Source organism: Rhipicephalus sanguineus, chromosome 6, assembly GCF_013339695.2.
Source record: "Rhipicephalus sanguineus isolate Rsan-2018 chromosome 6, BIME_Rsan_1.4, whole genome shotgun sequence".
NCBI lineage: Eukaryota > Metazoa > Arthropoda > Arachnida > Ixodida > Ixodidae > Rhipicephalus > Rhipicephalus sanguineus.
In genome coordinates, this window is record NC_051181.1 from 168358605 (window position 1) to 168381544 (window position 22940).

Genomic DNA, 22940 nt, shown 5'->3' on the forward strand with positions numbered 1-22940 from the left:
TTTATGGCTGATATAACCTATAACACATTTAGGATGTGGCCAGGCAAAGCACTGGACGCGCGGGGCAAAACTGGATTTCCGGGAGATTTTCCTATGGCCCGTACAACTGGGAGAAACGTTCAAAATCCGGGAGTCTCCCGGGTAATCCGGGAGACTTGGCAGGTATGGGATTTCAATCAATAGCTCCGCTGTTAGTTCCCGCCTTGCACCACTAGTGCAAGCTGCACATATTAAAAAAAAAAAAACAGCACAAAAACCGACAAGCATGCAAGTAGTGCCAGTTTTTTACGCTGTTTTTTCAAGTATGTTCCAGGAACTGTATGTGCTCAGGTACAGCTGTGCTGCTGTCTAGTCAATTCTAGAGAAATGGCATCAGCCATCATGTTTCTAAGAGTGTGGACGAGCCCACAAGATTGTCTTCAAGTGGTGCTGTTGCATGATACTCAGTGCAGAGGTGTGCAGGTGTCCGTCCTCCAGAGAGTGTGGAAATGAAAAAGAAACAAGTCTTGCAGTACGACTTTGATTAGGGTGAGTGACAAGCAACGAGCAACACAAACCACACACGAGTGTGGTGTGTGTCCTTTATCCCTGGTCTCTGGAAATCTGGAGTAGTAGTCGACGATCAGGACGTAGTCGCGTCTTTCCAAGTGGAACAAGTCGATTCCCAGGTGTTGCCATGGTCTTTCCGGTGTTGGCGTTGGTATCAGTAGCTCAGAACGCACGGCTAGGGTCTCAGCACACTTAGCACATTGACACACAAGGTCGTTGATATGCTGGTTGCAATGGGGCCACCAAATGCACTCTCTGGTGCATTCTTGACAGCAGCGGACACCTTGATGCCCTTTGTGCAGCAGTGCGAGAGTGTCCTTGTGTTGAGCAGGCGGGATGACAATGCGGCGATCGAGTAAGAGTAACCCCTCGTACACAAGCAGTCTGTCTCGTTCCTTCCAGTACGGTGCTATGTGGGTCAGAACTCTCTTCTTGGACGGCCAGCCTCTCTCACAATAGGTCATAATCGAAGAACACTCACTATCTTGAGCTTGAAGACGACGGGTCTCATCAAGCTGATTTGCCAGTCAGTCGTGGAAGTAGATCCTTAAGAACTGCCTCTATATAGATTTCTAAGCTGCTGACTGCTTTGGAAGTTGGCAAGTCGCAGAGAGCTCATGATAGTGTGTCCGCTGTGGCTAGCAGTTTTACAGGAACATACTTGACAGAGAACTGGTAACTAGGGGTGTGCGAATATTCGAAATTTCAAATATTTTTCCAATAGTGTTTGCTACTCAATTCGATTCACACTGGAATTTTAATATTCGAACTATTCGAACTTCCCAAAGTCAACGTCTGATTGAAAATGACCCCTTCAGATTTTCAATATGCTTCACCTCATTAAACTCTCGTATTGCGGCAAAGCTGCCTTTCAAGCTCCGTTACGGTCGAACTTAGCCAAGACACAGTCAACGTCCAGTTGAAAGTGGTCTCTAGATTTTCAATATGCTTCACCTCATCACACCCCCGTATTGCGGCAAAGCTGCCTTTCAAGCTCTGCTACAGGCGCAAATGTATTAACTAAAAAAAAAAATGCTGGTTCCAACATGGAGATGAAAGGTGGCAGAGTTGGGGGCTTTATTAATGCTCTTTTGGACCTGAAATTTGGGCAGGAAGTCCGAAGAATCGGACGCTGGAGCTTTTTAGGATCCAAAATTTCAGATGTTCTTATATATAGACGTCTACGAGGCATATTTGGAACTCCGGACTTGAAGGAAGAACACCCTTGTCCGCCACATCAGTTGGGCTTCCACAGAAGTTGAAAGAGGAGGTGAGGCTGAGGAAATGGCATCTTTGCCTATCACGTGTAAAGTGTTGTCGGCAACACTTTGGTTTCACCAAATCGTGTACATAAATACAGTTTGGCCTCTACATTGCCTCATTCTTGATAAGACAACTATGAAACAACACCCCGCCAGCGCTTCATCAACCTTGCAAAAAGAAACACTTTCATGTTGCTATCTCATAAGAATATGCTTAGGAATCCTCTCCAACATTTTTTTCTGCAATTTCGCTTCGAAGTATTCAAGAAGTATTCTAGAAATATTCGAGAAATATTCGAAAAATATTCGATTCACACTCACACTTCAATATTCGAATTCGCTTTGCACCCGAAATTTTGCTATTCGCACAGCTCTACTGGTAACACATCAGTTTTATCAGCATTCATTGAATTCGAGGTGGCAAGGTGTCCAGCTCTTTACTTGAAAGGAGGGCAACAAGCGGAAGATGATCAGATTCAACCTCAAAGCTTAGTCCACGTAGGTATTGGTAGAACCTGCTGGCAGCCCATGTGACAGCCAGAGACTCCTTGTCCGTTTGACTGTAGCGTCCCTCTGTAGTAGTGAGAGATCTGGAAGCATAAGCGATGGCACATCGAATTCCCGAAGGTTGGTCCTGGAGTAAGATGGCTCCAAGGCCATGAGAGCTTGCGTGAGCCGATACTGTGGTTGGGTAATGGGGATTGTACATAGCTATACGTATGTCTAAGCTGAGCAAAGACTTGATATTCTTGAATGCTTGCTCTTGGTTGTAACTCCAACTCCAGGTGCTGTTCTTGTTGAGGAGGGCACGAATAGGTGCAGGGATCTCAGACAGGTTTGGAATGAATTGAGCCACATGGTGTACCATTCCAAGTAACCGGCGAATACCACTGACATTGGCTGGTGGTAGGAGATACATGATAGCCTTGACTCTGGAACAATTCCCTGCTGGCTGATGACAACGCTTAAGAACTTGACAGAAGACACTCGGAACTGACACTTCTTGAAGAGTGACGCCCGCTTGAGTTAATCACGCCAAGACATCAGCTAGAGGCTGGTCATGCTCGTGGCAGTTCCTACCGAAGACGAGTATGTCGTCTATCATGCTGATGACTCCAGTTATGCCTTTTAGCAGTCCCGACATGAAGTGTTGGAAATATTCAAGCACTATCACAATGCCAAAGAGAAGATGCTTGTAGCAATAGTGGCCAAAAAGTGTGGTGAACATCGTCAGTTCTTCGCTCTTACGACTTAGTTTGATTTGGTGGAAGCTGGATCTTGCATCAAGCTTGGAAAAAATTCTTCGTGCCCCACCAAGCTGGCCTTAGATGTCTTCAACTGTTGGCAGAATATAGAATTCCCGCTGGATAACCTTGTTAAGCTTCTCAAGTCAACCCAGCTTGTACCTGCCTGACGGCTTCGGCACAATGACGAGGCCTGAACACCATGCGGTTGGCATGTTAACCTTGCAAATGACTCCTTGGGTTTCAATTTCATCCAATTCCTTCTTTACCTGCTCGAACAGAGGTAGAGGTATTCGTCTAAGAGCACTCAATGAAAAGGGATGAGCATCCGGAGCGACACGAATATGGTAGTCTTCTGGCACTTCCCCGACCCCACGAAAAATTTTTGCTTGGGGTAACGAAATATCTTCCACAGAGTCCAAAAACTGAACAATGCACAAGTCTTCAATTGCAGGTAATCCCAGAAGGTGTGTCGTCTGGTTCTTGATAACATACAGTCTTTGCACAGACACTTTGTTATGCTATTCCAAAGTAGCACTAAAAGTTCCCAGAATGTGCAACCTTTGGTTTCCAGCAGGGGCGTCGCCAAAAATTTTTTTCGGGGGGAGGGGGGGGGGAGGTTCAACCATTTTTTATTTATTTATTTTTTTTTATTTGAACATACTGCAGGCTTTTCACGGCCCATGCAGGAGTGGATACAAGAATACAAACTAAACATCGAAAGAAAATACATAACGAAATAACAAGAAAGTGCAATGCCAACAGATCACAATTCAAATTCGACACACTGTATTATGTTCATAAAAGATTGAATGGTGTTACAGCACACAATATTGTTATCTAGTTGATTCCAATGATGGATAGCTGACGGAAAAAGGGAATGTTTGTGAGCGTTAACACGACTGAAAGGTTGGTGGATTGACTTGGAATGGTTCAGTCGCAATGAGTGTTTAAGCGGGTCTAGCAGGTAATGAGATCGTGATATGCGGAATTGACCATGATATAATTGGTAAAGAAATTTTAGTCGCGAGATAATTCTGCGATGCCAAAGAGGTTTTAAATTTGCCCTTGCGAGCAAGCCTGCAGAACTGGATTGCCTCGAGAAGTCAGAATATACAAATCTAACTGCCAATTTTTGTATTCTTTCTATTTTATTAATGAGATGCTTTTGATGTGGACTCCAGATGAGATCGGCGTACTCTAAACATGGTATAATTAGTGTTTTGTATGCATTAAGTTTAAGGTGTGGTGGTGCAGTGCGCAATTTTCTCCTCAGGAAGGATAGCTTCCTCTCGGCTTTACTACATATGGCTAAAACATGTGGTTCCCAGTTGAGGTTCGATGAGAGAGTAACGCCCAAGTATTTTACTTGGTCACTTTTGTCGATAGTTGTGTTTCCTATAGTATATGTAAAGTTAAGGGGGTTGGTCTTATTTGTGAATGAAATGAAATGAGTTTTGGTTGTATTTAATTTCATGCCCCAAGTATTGCACCAGGAATAAATCATTTGCAATGAATTGTTCAGATTAACTTGATCGTCTGAATTGTGTACGACTGTGTACACGACACAGTCGTCGGCGAATAGTCGCATTTGAACAGGGTTATTAACAGAAAATTGAATGTCGTTAATAAACATTAAAAACAAAAGTGGAGCAAGAACCGATCCCTGAGGTACTCCAGAGTAAACATCAAGCGGTTGCGATAGATGGTTGTCGATTGTTACTCTCTGTTTCCGTTTAGTTAAAAAACTCTTAATCCAGGCTACTATTTTATCATCAATACCAAAGGCCGATAGCTTTGTTATTAAATCCTTGTGTGGAACAACGTCAAACGCTTTAGAAAAGTCTAAGAAAACGGCATCTAACTGACTGTTCTCGTTAATTGCATTGGCTATGTCGTGAGTTAATTCAGCTAATTGGGTTGTAGTTGAGAGACCTGATCTGAAACCATGTTGATGTTTGTAAAGGAGCTCATTTGTTTCTAAATGAGTTATTATGGACTTGAAAATTATATGTTCTAATATTTTACAGCACGAGCTCGTAAGCGACACTGGGCGGTAGTTGCTTATTTCTAGCTTTGAGCCTGATTTGTGTATAGGGACTACTGTAGCGTTGCGCCAGTCGCCTGGTAATTCCGAAGTGAGTAGAGATAACGTGTATATTTTAAAAAGATATTTAGATGTCCATTGCGCATACCGGCATAAAAATGAGTTAGTAATTTTATCGGGACCAGTGGATTTTTTCAGATTAAGCTTGAGTAGCAGAGCAAGTATGCCTTCTTCAGATACAATTAATTCTTCCATGGGTACTTTCACAACATAGGGGGGTAGTACCGCGTTAGTGGCATGTTTCGTAAAAACTGATTGGAAGAACTTATTCATTTCATTAGCGATTTGTTCTGGTTTCCTAATAACTTGTTCTGAATACTTAATTTGCGAGATTGAATCTCGTTCATCTGACAAGTATCGCCAGAATTTGTGGGGACTGTGGGTCATAAATGATGGTAACGTAGTGTTAAAGAAATGAGCTTTTGCTTCAAACATTTTCTGTTTCAAGGCTCCGATAAGATCGGATGCGTTGCTCTTGTTTCCCTTTTTCCGCCGTCGTTTTATTTTTCTTTTCAGTTGAATTATTTCGCGAGTTATCCAAGGGTATTCTCGGTTGATGCGTTTCTTTTTATTCGGAATGAAGGTATGTTCGCAATAGTTGACAATGTTTTTAAACTATGTATGTTCATGCGTGCCTTTGTATGTGTGCGTGTATATATGCACAAGCAAAATTGAAAATTTTTGGGGTTTTTTTTTGGGGGGGGGGGGGGGCGGTGTTCACTTTATCCAAAACAGTAGGTAATCCCAGGAAAGAAGGCGAAACAACATTACTTCTGTTCCTGAGTCTATCTTGAAGTGTGTGAGGTGACCATTCACGTGAATGTCGGTGCATCTTGCCCAACGTGTACTGAGCACATGAAATTCAACAGAGCCCAACAGCTCCTTCTGATGCTTGGCCTTGCAAACAGAAATAAAGCGACCTTGCTTCTTGCAAAAATTACATGTGGCCTTGCGAGCTGGGCATTCTTTTCGAGAGTGTTGACCACGACCCCAGTAAATACAAGTGGACTGAGTTGGCTGCACAGACTTGCTGCAATGTGGGGACGCATTCTTTGTGCACTGTGCAGCATCCATGTTTAGGCTGTCGAAGGCCCCACTCAGCAGTTGAGACTTGCGCGGGATAGGCGCTCTTTTTTGGCTTCGTCGTGAATGCACGCTTGGCCAACGCTTCCTCTGCCGAAAGTTTCGCACATCGGCACAACTGATCCAATAGCTTCTCATTCCGCAATCCAATGACAAAATTGTCCTGAACAAGGCGGTCTTCAATCTTGGCATTGTTGTACCCACAATGCCTGAGAAGATTCCGAAGCGCAGTAAAATATTCGTCAACAGGCTCCCCTTGCTGTTGTAGTCGGCGGTGGTATCGGTGGCTTTCATAAATCTCATTGACAGGGTGGACAAAATGCGAAGCGAGCTTAGCTTTGACTTCCACAAAAGGGGGGATTTCCGGAGCAGACAGTCCAAGCGACAAGACGCCACGTGCTTGAGAAGCCATGCAATACAAGAGTATTGCATGAGTATTGCACTTGCACCTCATCAGTGGCTGTGTTGAGTCCGGCACTAAAGGTGTAATCTTCATACCTTGCTATCCATGTTGTCCAGGTCCCACGGCTTGTGAAGTTGAAAGGTGACGGAGACTGAAGTGCAGGCGTACCGACAAGCACAACGTTGAGCTTGGAAAACCCAGCAGCTGTACCAGCTGTCACGTCCATAACTCTGCGTTAGTCGTCCACTTCTGACACCATGTTCAGAGACGTAGAGTAAAGACACGAGCTCGGCTCGTAGCAACAAGAAGTCCTTTATTGGCATCCACCCCTCAACTATATAACTGATGCCAGATGGCGCTCACATGCTATCAGCGCCATCCGCTAGCTGTTTGTCAAAGCACACCTAGCGTCCACTAACAAATTACTCGTCACACCCGTGTGTAGCCAGGCGTGGTGCAAAACACTCTCATGGCAAATACACACATAGAGCACAGCGAGCACAGTGGCTGAACAAATTACTCGTCACACCAGTGCATGGTCAGGCATAGAGCAGGTGCAAAAAAAAAATAAACTCAGTTTCTCCACAAGGGCGAAGCAATAAATGCAATAGTAACAAATTGGAATGTTATATGAAGAAAGGCTAGCAGCTCATTCCTTTAGGAAACACGGCCACTTCTGCGAGCGAAACGACCTTTGTGATGCCTATGGCTTTCAAACAAACTTTGTGATGAGAGCGCAACAATTACAAAGCTATGAGCTGTCTGTTGATCCCCTATAAAGATAAGCATGTGACCACATGTGACGACGCCCTGTAAGTCAAAGTTCGCATCCTCCCGGAGAGACACGAAGAACCCCCTCCAGGCTCCTACATCTCCATGCGCCGCAACAATCATGGCAACTTTTCCTCTAGACTATTTTCTTTGTGGGTTTTATATATGTATACACATACCTTTAGCTATAAGGAACATCATGGCAGCGCCAATGGTGATGGCAAAAACCCACTGAAAGTGTTCATATAATTGCTATCACAATAAAACACTCCCGTGGCAAATACAAACACATGGTACAGCAAACACAGTGGTAGCTATGGCGCAAGTTTAGTAGGTGACATGTTTCACACAACTGCTAGGAACAATGCTATGAACACAACTTCTAGGGACACACAATTGTTCCAAATGGCAGTCAGTACCATACTTTAGCGAAACAACACTGGTTTTATATCAGCAGCAGATCGCTGTAAAGACATGCTCACACTTTGAGGAAAACTGGAGAAGTTATTCAACCACTGCCTCTGCCAGCTTCCAAATGCTGTGTGTGTTCCCTGTAGTAGTTTCAAAATGCTCCTTTACTATGCACGGTCATGTAACAGAGCCAGAATTCTTTTCTGTACTTTGGCAAATGCCAAATAAAAGAAAATGCCTTTAGTGGGTGCAACAGGCAACGTTTAGTGTGGCATCACATTTTTGTCCTTGTTGCTACCGGTAGCAAATATGGAAAGATGAAAGTGTGCACTCAGCGGTCCCTGCATATTACCGCTTAGTACGTAATTGTGCTACATTCTCAGCAGGTACATACTGTTGTATAAGCGTGAACTGTTGGGCTAGTTGGTGAGACGTGTGATTTTGAAGAGCAAAAACTTGACGATGAAACTACATCGACGAAAATGAGTACAGAGAGGAAAGACACAGTGGCGCAGCACATGGCCTGAAGTCGTTCATGTCATGCACCCTAAGCCGTTCCATGTGCATTAAGAAACCTGAGAACTTTAGTTATTGCTTGCCTTATTATTGTTTTTTCGTATCACATGCATTTTTTTTTCACTTCCATGTTCTGTTTGGAGCATCGGGGCTATGCTTTTTCAGAGGGGGGCATTGCCACACGCATTTTGTATTGCTTTATTTCGATGTATTCACGTTTCACTCACAAGAACTGTTAGCAGCTTGGTGCATACCGTGCTGCAATGTTTGGGAACCTTCACGATTGTTTGAGATCATTCTGTTAAGATTTCACACAGGATGCGAATAGTGAAGTTTATTCGAGAGCTTAGGCGAGCACCAGCAATAATCCTAGAAGGTTCGATGACCGATGTATAAAAGACGACGCATCCCACAGATGATCAGATTACTCGATGGCCGACGCTGTTCTCACCGCTATCAGTGTACAGCTTGAATTGCTTGTACCTTGTGTGAGGTCTGAGAGATAGCACTGCTCTCAGAACACACGGACACAGTTCACGCAGTCATGGAACCAACACGTGTACATCTATTAACAATTGCTTTTTACATATGGTGAGCTCGCCTGCCGAATCTGATACACAACTAGAAACACGCTAAGTAACCTTATGCAATGCTAATACAATACCCGGAAAACATAATGCACACCCAAGACATCATAAGACATACAAACCACCGCGAATGCGGCGTTGCCGATGCTTGACTCACCATGAGGGGCCTGCGGGCAACGTCCATCCACGTACGCTACCAAACCCCAAAGACAGACTCCTGCACGCCGGCCTAACATCTCCGCAGCACTAAACTCATACATGGGATGTGCATTCGCCATGAGGTGCAAACGACTTTACAGGGGGTGATTGCACCCCACACTTGACATTTCATTTTACCGGCACAAGTTCGCCCAAATAAAAGAGTTCTATATTTCCAAGTCCTGCTAGAGCCTACTACACCGTCAAGGCCTTGCGACAATATTAACGAGGTTTTCCTTCATAAACTGGCAACTTGGCATGTTCCAACAACTGAGCCAGTCCGATCCAGCTGGTGTGAAAGGCCGTACAAACAAAGGATACTCACTTTCCGAGCTCCTCTCCACACCCTCTCGTCCTGTGTGAAGAGTAGCACTCTCTGGCTCAGGTCCAGGAATGAGATCCAGTAGACAATGACAATGTCCTTGCGAGTCTTCTTGGACAGTAGGCTATGTTCTGACTCACTGTCATCTGCAATCACGGCAATTATAGAGTGAGCAAGAGCATGGATGTTTTGCTGTAAGTCTACAGAAGCGAACCTTGCTAATAAAGCCACTGACAGACATCTGACAGAAACGCACTAGTGAGGTGCAAGCTTTGGAATATGGACAAGTACTATCCCGAAGACGCTATCAGAGGGCGTATGCTAATGGAAGGCCAGTGATCACACACAGGTGAAGTGCCCCCATGGGGGGCTCGATATCCCAGATAGCATAAAGAAACTACACATAATTCATGTTGTCTGCATTTGTTCTCATCAGATTTATTTTTATAAACACAATAGGAAGTCTCATAGATGTCAGGGGGACCACCCATAAAGCATAAAAAAAAAAAATTTTACGTACATAGCTGGCAACACAATACAGTTGTATGACATCAAGTAAAGTGTGCAGTGAAGAGGACGACGACAAAGGAAGCAAACAAGCAAGCCACAGTGCCAATGGTAGTCTAAGACACAAGCTCACACTTGCCCGAGTTTTGGCTGCTGGACGCCCGCTGTTCTTTGATGCTCTACCCATAACGTTCCGTACGTTAACATGTCAATAAATCAAGTAGCACTAGGTAGAGGATCATAGATTCCCGGTACCAACCTGGGACTTTGATCCTCGATGCTCTCTCTTGTCGTGTTGTGCCCTAATTAGCACTATTATTTCACCACCATGCTAATTACCACCATGGCATATGAGACTTCATATTTACTGGCAGCGCAACCACACACGCGGACAGAGAAAAGAAGCGAAATGGAAACACAGCCCGACACTCACAGCTAAACTTTTTATTGCAGAAACAACACTTATATGATCAGCCCCCCTACGTTCCCCACATGCGCAAACTGAGAGAACACATAGAGCTTGCGTACGGATTTCTCTGTCCGTGCGTGTGGTTGTGCTGCCGGTAAATATGAAGTACAACCAACTGGCCCAAGTTTCTGTTTTGTTACTGCATATGGGACCCCTCCCCAGTCTGAACTTTTGGCAGTCCATGTCACCTACAGTGTCGTGTACCTTCAGCCTTTGTCATAGACGAATCCCAAGCCATTACTATGGCTGAATATCGCAAGCCTACATGAAGAAACTATGAAGTTTTATTGGGCTGTGCTCGTATTTTCTGTGGTTCATGTGCGACTTTGCTTTTACCGTCGCCCCTTGTACCTGTCAGCCTCTAACGTCCTCTCTGCTTGGTCACAAGAGTCTGCTGAATCTTTTCTAATGCTACGGCACTTATTAAAGTTGCCTCCAATGCTTGACATAATGCAACAATGGAGATTGGTACAGACGACAGTAGCGTTGGTGTTATATAAGGCGTCGCTACCGACGACGGCGCTGTGAGATGGCACGCGCTCGGCGGCCGCCTCAGGGAGAAGGAAGAAGATAGAATAAACAGTGATGTCTTCGCTAATGCTGTCATAATTATTATGCACGATATAACATATTTTGGCGACGAGGATTCATCAACCCATGTGCTACTGGCTTGACCCTCATCTGAGACTTCGTTTGTTGCCTGTCGTCCTCCACGATGAGTATTTCAGGGCTACAACCGCCAACTCCGTTCCTGTCATCCCCTGGACACCCGGACATCCCATGGGAGCAACGGATTCAGGCATTCAAGAACTACATGATTGCTTCGGGTGCCTCCGATCTACCTGCTATTCGTCGGAAGGCGATCCTGCTGGACTGCTTGGGCTTGGAGGGACAGCGCATTTTCCAGACACTGACGACAACGGACGACCCATGCCTCATGGCTGCGAGCACTGCGGGAGGAACATTAGCGTGCTCTCCAAGCCCGGATGACTTCGACCACGCCATCGCGACGCTGGAAGGTCACTTCAAGAGCACGGTGAACGTCACTGCAGCGCGTCACCGTTTCCGTCGACGTACGCAAGCCCCAGGTGAGACTGCGGCTGATTACGTCACCGCGCTGAGAAGTCTCGTAAGAGCATGCAATTTCGGTGACCTGGCGGACGACATGATACGCGACCAGCTCATTGAGAAAACAAGTGGGTATTTACGTGAACGCCTTCTGCTGGAAGAGTCTCTCACGCTTTCTAGGGCTCTTACCATTGCGAAACAGCACGATCAAGCGACTAGAGAAGCAAGAGAACTTGCACAAAATGAATCACAAGTTCATCGTGTAAAAGATGCTAATATTTCATACCAGAGAGAAAGGCATTGTAGCATGTGTACTTGCTAAGACATGCAGTCAGTGTCGCAGATCTCAGAAAGAGCAAGAATGCTACTGTTGTGGTTCTACGGCCCACCTTGCAAATAGCTCTCAGCACAGGCGGAGAGTACGGGGGGGCTGGGGGGCGTGGGCCTCCCCCGGACTGCCTCATGGGGGGGCAGAGCCCCCCCTGGCGCCGGCCCAGGGTATATTTTTTAAGAGCTTGGCTTAGGTCCCCGGGTCGTCCTGTCTGGCAGCTATTTCACAGGAGGCTGTTTATGCCCGCTTCTTTTTCATTTCAGTCATTTAAAGTTCGGCACATGGGCCAGTGACAAGTCAAACATTCAATGGAAAAGTGCCCCTCAAACGGATTTTTACGTGCAGAATATGTTGTGCTGATGAACAACTGAAGCGATGACTTAAGCTATGACAAATTAAAAAATTCACCAGCGATTACGATACTGCCTAATTCGATGAGCGCAGCCTGGTGTTCGGGCAACGCCAGCTGTGTTTGAAGTTTTGACTATCCACACTTGTAGCAATGTAACATTCGTTACATATTGCCACAGAAACTGCCAGCGCTCGAGTGCTACGCACACTATATACTCTGTGCATTGCAGCTGTCGCGAACCAAATGAAACGCCCACAGCCCCGTTACGACAAGCAAAGGCAGCCGCAGTGCACGTGCCAGCCCTGCATGCGCACGAGCTCCGACCGAGGGGCCAGTGCGCGCGACAGAGGAAGAAAGCGAGGTTAGAGGTCAGTATCTCGTGATATCTAGGGTGCCTCGATGCGAGCGCTGGGGCGCGCGGGCATCAAGGCACCCTAGTGATATCGACAGACTCTGCGTTCGCTCTCTTTCGTCCTCATTCGCGCTATCGGTTGCGCCGCCGACGCCAACGGCGATGCCGCTCAACGCAGGAACGGACGCCTAAGAGCTGCGCTCTAATTGTCTTAAACCCCGTAGTGAATGGTTTTCAAAAAACAAAAAAATCACAGCATATCCACGGAGTGAATGATGATGAGTGGGCGAAGCTGCGGAGGTTCATCGGTAAACCGTGAATTCTGCCCAGTACATCATCACCGACGTGAGATCGGGCGCGTTTATACTAAAGGTTCGATGAGTTATGACGACTTGCAGCTCACTTTAATTTTACATGTACGCTGTGAATTTTCATTGTTTAGAAAACCATTGCTTTAGAAAACATCTGGCGTCTTTCGTTAAGCAGCTGGCGTCTTTTCGTTTTGCTTTAGAAACATCTGGCGTTCTTTCGTTTTGCTTTTAGAAAACATCTGGCGTCTTTCGTTGGTTTATTTCATCAATCAACGGCGTTTTGAACAAAATTTTTATTGTTTAATCACGCACAGGAGAAATCTCACCAGGCACTACCTTGGAGGTAAACAATGGCTGCTAATGGGAATGAGAGACAGAAGAAGTCGGCTTTTAGCTAACACTTACACTTCTACTTCTACTAACGTTTCCTACTGGAACATGCCAATGGCTGCTAATGGGGAATGAGAGACAGAAGAATTCGGCTTTTAGTTAACGCGCACGCTGCGAATTTTTTATTCAACAACGCACAGGAAAAATCTCCCACCGGCACCACCTTGGAGGTCAAGATCTGGTACTAGCGTTACGACTGGTTACGCACTACGACTACGACAACTACGAGGGACGAACGGGTGCCGCCTTAAGGAGCTTCGCCCCTAAAATGATACTGAGAATACAAAGCAATCCCGACACAGTCAGTCAGTGAACGCTTTCGCACAAACTTACCAATAAAAAAACGGGTAATTTCTTGGTTGCCTACATATTGGTACCCTTCGACATGCCTGCTTATAAAAGTGCCGAGAAAAGATTGTACGCAGTTTTGATTTATCAGTAAAGGGTTTTACTAAAAGTTCGGCCACCAATGAGCAACTCCATTACTCGTCCAGATACATAACCGCAGCTTCGCACAAGGTGTAGTGGTAGCAAATGGTATTTGCTACTTTCTCAGAATTACTTTCGGCCATCTTGAATTGAACTCACTGGCATATAATTAAAGCTTCCCGGGATAGCGTTAACCTACTGTCTCCTGTGTGGCGCATGTTTTAACAAAGTAAAGCCTAACCCCACGCATTGCGTGAATCGATTTTACGCGACGCGGTCAACGAAAAACATCGCCTACGCGACCTTCTTCGCTTCGAGCCAAAAGTTACGAGGTGGATCGATGTCTTTGTGTAAATTGAAAAATAAATCTAGGGTCTTCCACTTACAGATCTTCATTATGATATCGCGGGCACCTAAGAGACTAAAGTTACATTAAATTCTGTAATTTGGAAGTTGGACTCCTCTCTCTCTGTATGTCTGTCTGTCTGTCTCTCTCTCTCTCTCTCTCTCTCTATATATATATATATATATATATATATAGAAAGAGAGACAGAGAGTGAGTGAGAGAGAAATGTGGAAAAGCAAGTCGGGCCCCCGCCCCCTCCGGTAAAATGAAAACTCTCCGCCTATGGCTCTCAGTGCAAGGCCAAGGCACATAAGTGTCGAAAGTGTGAGAAAATGGGCCATTTTGAAAAGGTGTGCAAGTCACTACGAAAGTGTGAGAAAAATGTTCAGCATGTCGACGAAGATAACGACACAGCTGACCCAGATGACCATCTAAGTGTCTGTCAAATCTGGAGCCATAAGAAGAGAATTTACGCAGCATTGGAAATTGAAGGAATTTCTGTGTCATTCTTGATCGACACAGGATCATCGGTTTCGATCTTGGCCGAAGAACTTTACCAACGCTATTTTTCCAAAGCGTATCCACTGACGTCTATGTCCGTCCAGCTCCTCGATTATTCTAAGTCAGCAATTCCTATACAAGGATGTTTCATTGCTACGGCCTCATTCCATGGCCGATGCACTTCTGTCCTACTTTGTGTTGTGCCTGGAGGAACAAACATTCTTGGACTAGATGGCATCGCGGCTCTGGATATGAAGATTCAAGGGTCGCCTCTCAGGTGTCTTCTAATGACGCAAGAAACTCCTGTGTTACCTCCGGAATTACGGTCCGAGTTTGAGCACCTATTTGCAAAAGAGCTGGGAACTGTGAAAGGTTTTACTCACAAGGTCAAAGTTCGCGCGTCTGTCCAACCAGTGGCCAGCAAGTTGAGACGACTACCACTCATCATTTGCAAGCAAGTCTCGGCCGAAGTTCAGAAATTAGAAGCTCAGGGCATCATTGAGCGCGTCGACTCTTCAGAGTGAGTCTCACCTATTGTCGTAGCCAGAAAAAAAGATGGCTCGATTTGCATGTGCGTTGACCTACGGGAGCCAAGCAAAGCTGTAGTAGGCGACAGTTTTCCTTTGCCACAAACTGAGGAACTCCTGAACAGCTTGGCTGGGGCACAGCGCTTCTCGAAGCTAGATTTAGCTTCTGCATACCACCAGTTACCACTCAGTCCAGAGAGCCGTCACCTTACCACGTTCATAACACATGACGGACTATTTCGCTTCAAGAGGGTTTGCTTTGGACTGGCATCGGCGCCCTCAGCGTTTCAGAAAACGATGCATATGATCCTGAAAGGGTGCAAATGTGTCCTATTCTACATTGATGGCATCATCGTGTATGGGCGCTCCCGAGAGGATCATTTGGGCAATTTGCGCGCTGTTTTGAAACGTCTTTCTGATGCTGGCCTCAGGCTCAACCACAAATGTGTTTTTGACGTAGCAGAGTTGACTTTTCTAGGCCACGTTGTCACCGCCAGAGGATTATTTCCATTGATGTCATCCATTGAGGCGATAACCAAGGCACCATCACCTACAAACATAAACGAACTTCGCTCGCTGCTGGGACTTGCAGGCTTCTACTCCAAGTTCATCCCTCATTTTTCTGATGTTGTCGAGCCAATGCGTGCCTTGCTTCGGGGAAATGTACCTTTCGTTTGGAGTGCGGCAGCAAACAGCAGTTTGAAGCGGCTGAAATCTCTGCTTACATCTTGCGAAGTTCTTCATGTTTTTGATCCTCACTTACCTGTGTACGTTACAACTGATGCCTCAGGATATGGACTAGGTACTGTACTTCAGCAGGATAACGGAACCTCGCTGAAAACTGTCGCATTCGCCTCACGCACACTTCAACCGCATGAACGGAAATACTCAGTCGGCGAACGTGAGGCCCTTGCCTGCGTCTGGGCTTGCGAACACTGGCACGTTTACTTGTGGGGACGACCTTTCATCTTACGAACAGATCACGCAGCTTTGGTTACGCTCCTTTCGACGAAAGGCACTGGTCACCGACCATTAAGGATTGCGCGCTGGTCCTCACGGTTGCTCTGCTAGAACTGTACCGTTGAATACAGGAAGGGCAGCGAAAACGTCGTGGCCGACGCGCTCTCCAGGTTACCCGTACAGAGTTCAATCCGGGATACATCCGAAGAAGTATTTATATGTCTCTTGTCTCCAGTAGTTACCATGCAAGAACTTCAAGAAGCAAGTGCCAATGATCAGGTTATTTGTGAAGTTAAGCACTTCACGACTACTTCTTGGCCTGACAACAAAGCATTGTCAAAAGAGTTGCTGCCTTACTTTTACGTGAGAGCTGAACTCTGTCGTCAGTGATATACTGTGCTGGGGTGACAGGATTGTCGTGCCTGCGACTGTGACACGGCGTCTTATGGATCTGGCCCACGAGTTGCACCCAGGCATTAGTCGTACCAAAGTGCGCCTGAGAGAGTCCTATTGGTGGCTATGCATGGATAGCCACATTGAAGAACTTGTGCGCACGTGTGTGATTTGCCAGTCTTGTGACAAGTCTGCACGTACCTCTGCAGCACCGATGCAACCCGTTCCTCTTCCTGACAGAGCCTGAGAAAAGAATGCTGTCGACATCGTGGGACCTTTCACGGAAGCTTCAGCCGACTGCCGATTTGCCATTACTGTTATTGACTATCTCAGCAAGTGGCCTGAAGTGGCTTTCGCACGAGATGCGACCACTTCTACAGTGAAGAAGTTTTTTACTTGAACTTTTTGCACAAGAAGGATACCCACGTGGTCTCGTATCCGATCATGGACCACAGTTTTCTTCAGCAAGCTGTGAAGAATTTCTCACAGAATGCGGAATAACGCCTTACAACTCTTCTGTGTATTACCCACAAGCTAACGGCTTGGTGGCAAGGTTTAATAGGGTGCTGAAGTCATATATTCAGCTAGCCCTGTTTGAATGCCGTGATATAAGAACAGCCATGCTTGATTACCTGCAAGTATATCACTGTACGCCTCACGCGACTACTGGTGTGGCACCCGCTGTTCTTCTTCATGGACGCCAACCTCGCACAAGACTCGACATCGTGGGATTGCCTGACAAATGCTTCAGCACGGACCCGTCAAGGGCGACTGAGCAGTTGCGAGAGCGCGTAAGAAGCAAGCAAAGGATGTCAAAGAGCTACACCGATGAAAAACGTGGAGCCAAGGTACCCAGCTTCGTCGTTGGTGATTACGTACGGGTTAAGTTATCCACAGTTCATGGCAAGCTGTCTCCACAATTCTCCGCGCCCAAGAAGATAATTGAAAAACGTGGACCAGCCTCGTATCTGTTGGAAGATGGGCGAGTGTGGAACGCATCGAAGTTAGCCGCTGTTCACCATGGAGCTGTCAACAAAATGAAATCCGGCACCTCTGCTGTCATGAACTGGTCACCGACATCTAATCAGTCATCTAGTGCATCACAACCTGACACATCAGGAGTGGATAGCCGTGAAAATGCAGACCCTGGAGCATATGCGGCAGAGAGCACGCAAGTTTCCTCCAACCTGTCAGGATGTGATGCGCACGTAAGAAGAAGACTCCGAAGTAGTTGAAGGACTACGTTAGACAGTAAAGGATAACTGTGTGTTTTTTTGTTTTTTTTTGCGAAAGGGGATATGTTATATAAGGCACCGCTACCGACGACGGCGCTGTGAGATGGCACGCGCTCGGCGGCCGCCTCAGGGAGAAGGAAGAAGATAGAATAAACAGTGATGTCTTCGCTAATGCTGTCATAATTATTATGCACGATATAACAGTTGGCCTTGGTACTGTATTTGCTCAAAGAAAACCCAGATACAAAGAATACATCTATTCTTAAGTTGAACTCCCAAGATTCCCAAGTGTAATTATTACAGCGAAAGCTGTTATGAGATCACAACTACAGCAGATTTTGGTGCCGTAGTTGTCCGCTGCTGCCACTGCCGGTGTCCATAACTGCTATCACGCAATACAAGAAATGAAATGAGAAAAAATAATGCAGGAAGTAAGTCGTGCTAAGCTTGGCACAGGGGCCTAAATTTCTCTACAGAGCTTTCTCTTTCCCTCTTTCCTTTTTTTGGTCTCTCTCTACTACTCGCTTGCTTTCTCTTTTTGCCTTTCATTCATTCTTTATATGCTATGCTTTACCCTCCTCCTCACACTCACATTTCTCCTCAACCCTTTTGCTAACAACACTGCCGTGCGCGCTTCTTTGCTATTTTTATGTAAGTGGTCTGTTACACGTACAACCGCTGCCACGAGCAAACGGTGCCTGTATGTTTGGGACAGATTATTTCAGAACCTTCTGATAGGCTTGAGTGCGCAAACACAAACAGTCGAGTTCATTCTAGAACGTGGCCACCAACGATAAGGCTCGAATGTTCGATGCTGCATGTATAAGTACCGACGCGCCTTTCTGCAGATCACATTATCGACGGCCGATAGTCTATTCGCTGTTATCACTGTACAGCTTGTATTGCTTGTAGTTTGACTTTTTGTTTCCCGGGCACAAGCTAGCCCAAATAAAGAGTTACGTCTTTAACAGCCTCGCTGCCGTCACGATCACGTGAAAATATTATACAAGACCATGCTAGCTTCTGTCAGCGTGCCTGGATAGCCGAGTGGTTAAGGCACTCGCCTTCGTATCGTGCATTCATGGGTTCGAATCCCGCCGCATCATGAGGAATTTTTCTTCATTGAGATTTTCTCTCTTTATTTAGATGAAGAAGAGGAGGGAGCACGTGAGCCAGTTCATGATGACGATAATTTTGGGCCAAGCTACAAGAGCTTCGCCAAATATCAGATGGGATTTGAACCCGAACCCTCTGCATAGCAGTCAAGTGTTCTACTAGAGAGCCACGCCGGTCTTTGAAACTCATCTGCAAAAAGACCCTATACAGGCATCATGACGGGCAAGTAATCCCGTTAACACATGTAATATAGCGTGGTAGAAGAGTAAAATAACAATCAGGTGTCACACAATGCAAATTGCACGAGTAGCTAGTTGAATGCTTCCAACCCATTACAAATGGCTCAGCCATGACACTTCATCGTCATCAGCCACAGCACAAAGTGCACATAATGCCCAACAGATGTGTCGCGGGTACCACACTTCTCTGCAGAATGAAGGATAATGGCATGTGGGTACATTTGCCCCAAGAAAGTTTACGACGGGTTCCAGAAAGGCCGCTCTTCCAGCTTTCGCTGTGACTGTGCTGCATGTTCTGCGCAGGCCTGGTGATTTTTCCATCACTGAGTGTATCACCGAGGCAAGTATATCCGTCCCTATAGCCCTAATTTGAACTTCGACGAAGCTCCGTCTGTAGCTGCCCTCTGGAAGTCATCACGGACCATCACACTCCATGTTGGCTCTCAAAGTTGACAGATTAAATAAAAGGTAAATAAACAACCAGCCGTTTGTAGCACGAAGCCTTGTGGCTCCATGCTACAAACGGCTGGTTGTCTATTTACCCTTTCTTTAACCCTTCCGCCACCTTGCAGGATTTTGCAAAGCTGAAAGATCCATCAGGACACCTCGATCACTGGGCGCTTCGCCTAGCAAGAATACAAAATTCGTGTTGTGTACCGACCTGGCTGCAAGCACTCCAATGCTGATGCACTATCCTGCTTGCCGCTAGGGTTTCACACAGGTTCCTTGTCGATGACTGACTTCGTGTCATCAGAGCAAAGCAAGTATGCATGGATTTGTCAAGTGCTTCACCTTCTGAATGGTTGATCAGCTCATATCTCCTCAAGAACCCTCTGTTGTCAAGGCACCAAATTCACAATTCGAGATGATCTCCTTTATCAGTGGAATTCACATGTCTATTGCCAGAGGTGGCTGCTAATGATATCCTGCCACATGCGCATGGAAATCTGCACTGCTTTCCACACCGACCTGCAAAGTGCTCATGCTGGCGTTCTCAAGTGCTAAAAGCACTTAGATCAGTGATACTACTGGAATGGAATGTCTATTGCAGACAAAAGGCTCCACCGCCATGTCCAGCTGGTACACGTTAGCCTCTTTTGAACAGCTTGTGGGGGTGCCCCCTGTAATGTCGTTTTCACCTCATGGCACCCACACCTCGTAGTTAGCTTCGCCGCCGAGTGAGAGATAGCACTGTGTTCACGCGATGGTGCCAGTGGCGTCGCATGATGGGGAGCGAGGTTACGTGGGTGCGTGAGGAAGAGCTCTTTCTCTGTGTTTGGAATTTGGCAGCGTTCGTGGACGGATGTCTCTCGCTAGAGGTTTGTGGGGGAGATTCCATGGTTCAGTCTCACGGACACATGCGGTTAGTCAAACGTTGGTGACGCCGCACTCGTGATACATTGTACACGTTATGTTGCTTGCGTATTGTATTAGCATTTATTGCATTGTATTAGCATGTTATTTGGGTTATTTGGCGTGTTACTAGTTATTTATAAGATTCGGCTGACGAGCTCGCCATTATGTAAAAGCAGTTAATAAATGTCTACGTGTTCATTGCAGAACGGCGTGTACTGTGTCCGTTTGTTCCAAGAGTGTTTTTTTTTCTTTCTTTTTTTCTTTTTTACAGCATCGCTGACGTTTGCCACGGTGGAACGGTAGTTACGGTGCTCAGCTGCTGACTCGAAAGACACGGGTTTGATCCCGGCTGTGGCTCTAGCATTTTTGAAGGAGGCGAAAATGCTAGAGGCTTGTGTACTTAGATTTAGATGCACGTTAAAGAACCCCAGGCAGTTGAAATTTCCGGATCCCTCCACTACGGCATGCCTTATAATCATATTGCGGTTTTGGCACGTAAAACTCCAGCAATTATTATTACTAGTGCAGCATTGCTGAAGATTAAGGTGCTTGTTTTATCGCTAGAGAGTTGCACCCAAAATCTTTGCTTAAGTTTTGGTTTCATTTCTGGAAATACAGCAAGTAAATTTCTCACGTTTTATTGTTTCTTGCCAAACAACTCATTACTTAATGAACAAGGGAAGAAGAACCATGGGTCCTGATTTTACTTGAACGCAATCATAAGAAGGCAACACACAATGAAACCATGGAAAGCACGAGGGAAATCATTTATAATATAATGAAGCGTTTTAAGTAAGCATTAAACTATTAAAAACAGACGCAGAAACTTGACCAGCCACAGTAGAACCAGTGCATATTGCCGAATCATCATCTTCCACATGAGCAGTTTTTTCTGCTTCTGCAAATATAGTGCCGGTCTTATTTACTACATTTACTTCCCCTCTGGAAAAGAGCGATCCTAACGAATTACAGGTACAACACCACTGCACACCGGTGTTCTGCCCACTGTGCAGGCTTTAGCAGGTCCATATAGACAATATCATGCCCTCGACATTGTTGATCAGAAGAAGGCTGAAGTGGCTTGATGGCACAAAACTTGCTAGACCACACAGTACGGGCCATGGTACTTCGAAAGAAATTTTGTTGACTGACCGGGGCTAGCTGAAGGAATCCCGAGCCACACAAGACACTAAAAGGCTTCGAGACGTCTCGGTGTTTTTGGCGCTGCTGACAAGCAGCGATGTGAAATCGGACAACCTGACGACCCTCTTCAGCGTGTTTAGCAGCTGGGGAAACTGTCGTTTCACTTACATAAATGTGGCAAGGAAGTACTACGCATAACGTGCAGGAGGGCTCTTGTTCATATAGCAGGTAGTAAGGAGAGAATGCAGTCGTGATCTGCGTAGCAGTATTATGGGCGCACAAGGGACACGATCCCAGTCTTAGTAATCGGAAGTGACGTATATTACAGGCATATCACCCGAAGATCGATTGTAAGCTGTAGTGGTCTGGTGAAAGACGTTGCATTCCTCTATAATTGCTTTATGACGTTCTACAGAAATACACGTCCTTCGGTTGATAAGCGGCTCACGAGGTGCGCCGTGCTGTAGAACGACGTGTTGTGAAATGACAGGCAACATCACTAGCCGATGCAGATGAAAACCGTGAAGTCTCTGCTTAGCGTGTGAGGTCATCGATGGCAACAAAATTATCTATCTTGTTGGTAGCAGGAGTGAGGGGAGGGATCCATACAAATCAGGGATGGGCAGTATCACGATACAAGAGTATTGTGATAGTAGTTCAGATATACTTTTTAAGTGCCTGTATTTCTCTATCGAGATACACTTGAAAAATGGATTCGTATCTCAATAGTGAAATACTTTTACGATGCATCAGTTGTATCGCGATACTATGCAGGACACGGGTACCTCATTACATTTATTTTGTCAGAAATGAGCTGAGGCGTCTTTCCACAGGGGGAATGAAGTTTCTTTTCTTGTGTTTGCCAAGACAAACAAAGGTGTGCTGCTGGTTGGTGACATAGGAAGGGCGGCGACAGGTTCCCTTCAAGCACAGAATGGCCCATGTGGTAAAGCATGCGACGCCGCTGACGGCAGAATCATGGAGGCAGTGTTGTCGGCCTCAGCCGACGAAAGTCGCTCTCTCTCAAAGCCAGTGCAGCATGTCTAATTTTTTTTTTTCACATGGCAAGCCATTACTTCGTGACCCCCCACGCGAATACCGTGTTGAAACGGAGGCTTTGCAACACTTCACGTGCGCTCATTTCTCAAAGCGGCGGCACTTCCAAAAGCAGTTCCTATAGTCGCGGTGAAATTGAAGATGGCCTCCTTTGTCACACTTTCATCCACCCCTTCAGCGTGTCAGGGTGCGTTCCTAATTGATTTAAAAGCATGAAACGGTCTTTTGTAGTACTAGGATCCCCTAGCACCGGAGCCAACTTCACCTGCTGCCGCTTGCTGAAACGGGTGCTGGTAGCGGCGGTGGTCGTGGTGACCCTTTTGGTCCAGGCGACGAGTGCTTGCTGCAGTCTCCGAATGGGTGCTCTGAGCAGCTGTCCCTGTTTCCACATCTGTTTAGAGAGCTG

The 22940-nt window shown here is 46.0% G+C and overlaps 1 protein-coding gene across 1 annotated transcript in view; it reads right to left on the reverse strand.

Moving 5' to 3' along the window:
• The window catches only part of LOC119397704 (intermembrane lipid transfer protein VPS13A), a 1038245-nt gene that overhangs the window by 157580 nt on the left and 857725 nt on the right, over nt 1-22940 (reverse strand). Inside the window, exon 63 of the mRNA XM_037665124.2 lies at nt 9457-9599. Coding sequence (XP_037521052.1) covers nt 9457-9599 — 143 coding nt within the window. The remainder of the gene's footprint in view (nt 1-9456; nt 9600-22940) is intronic.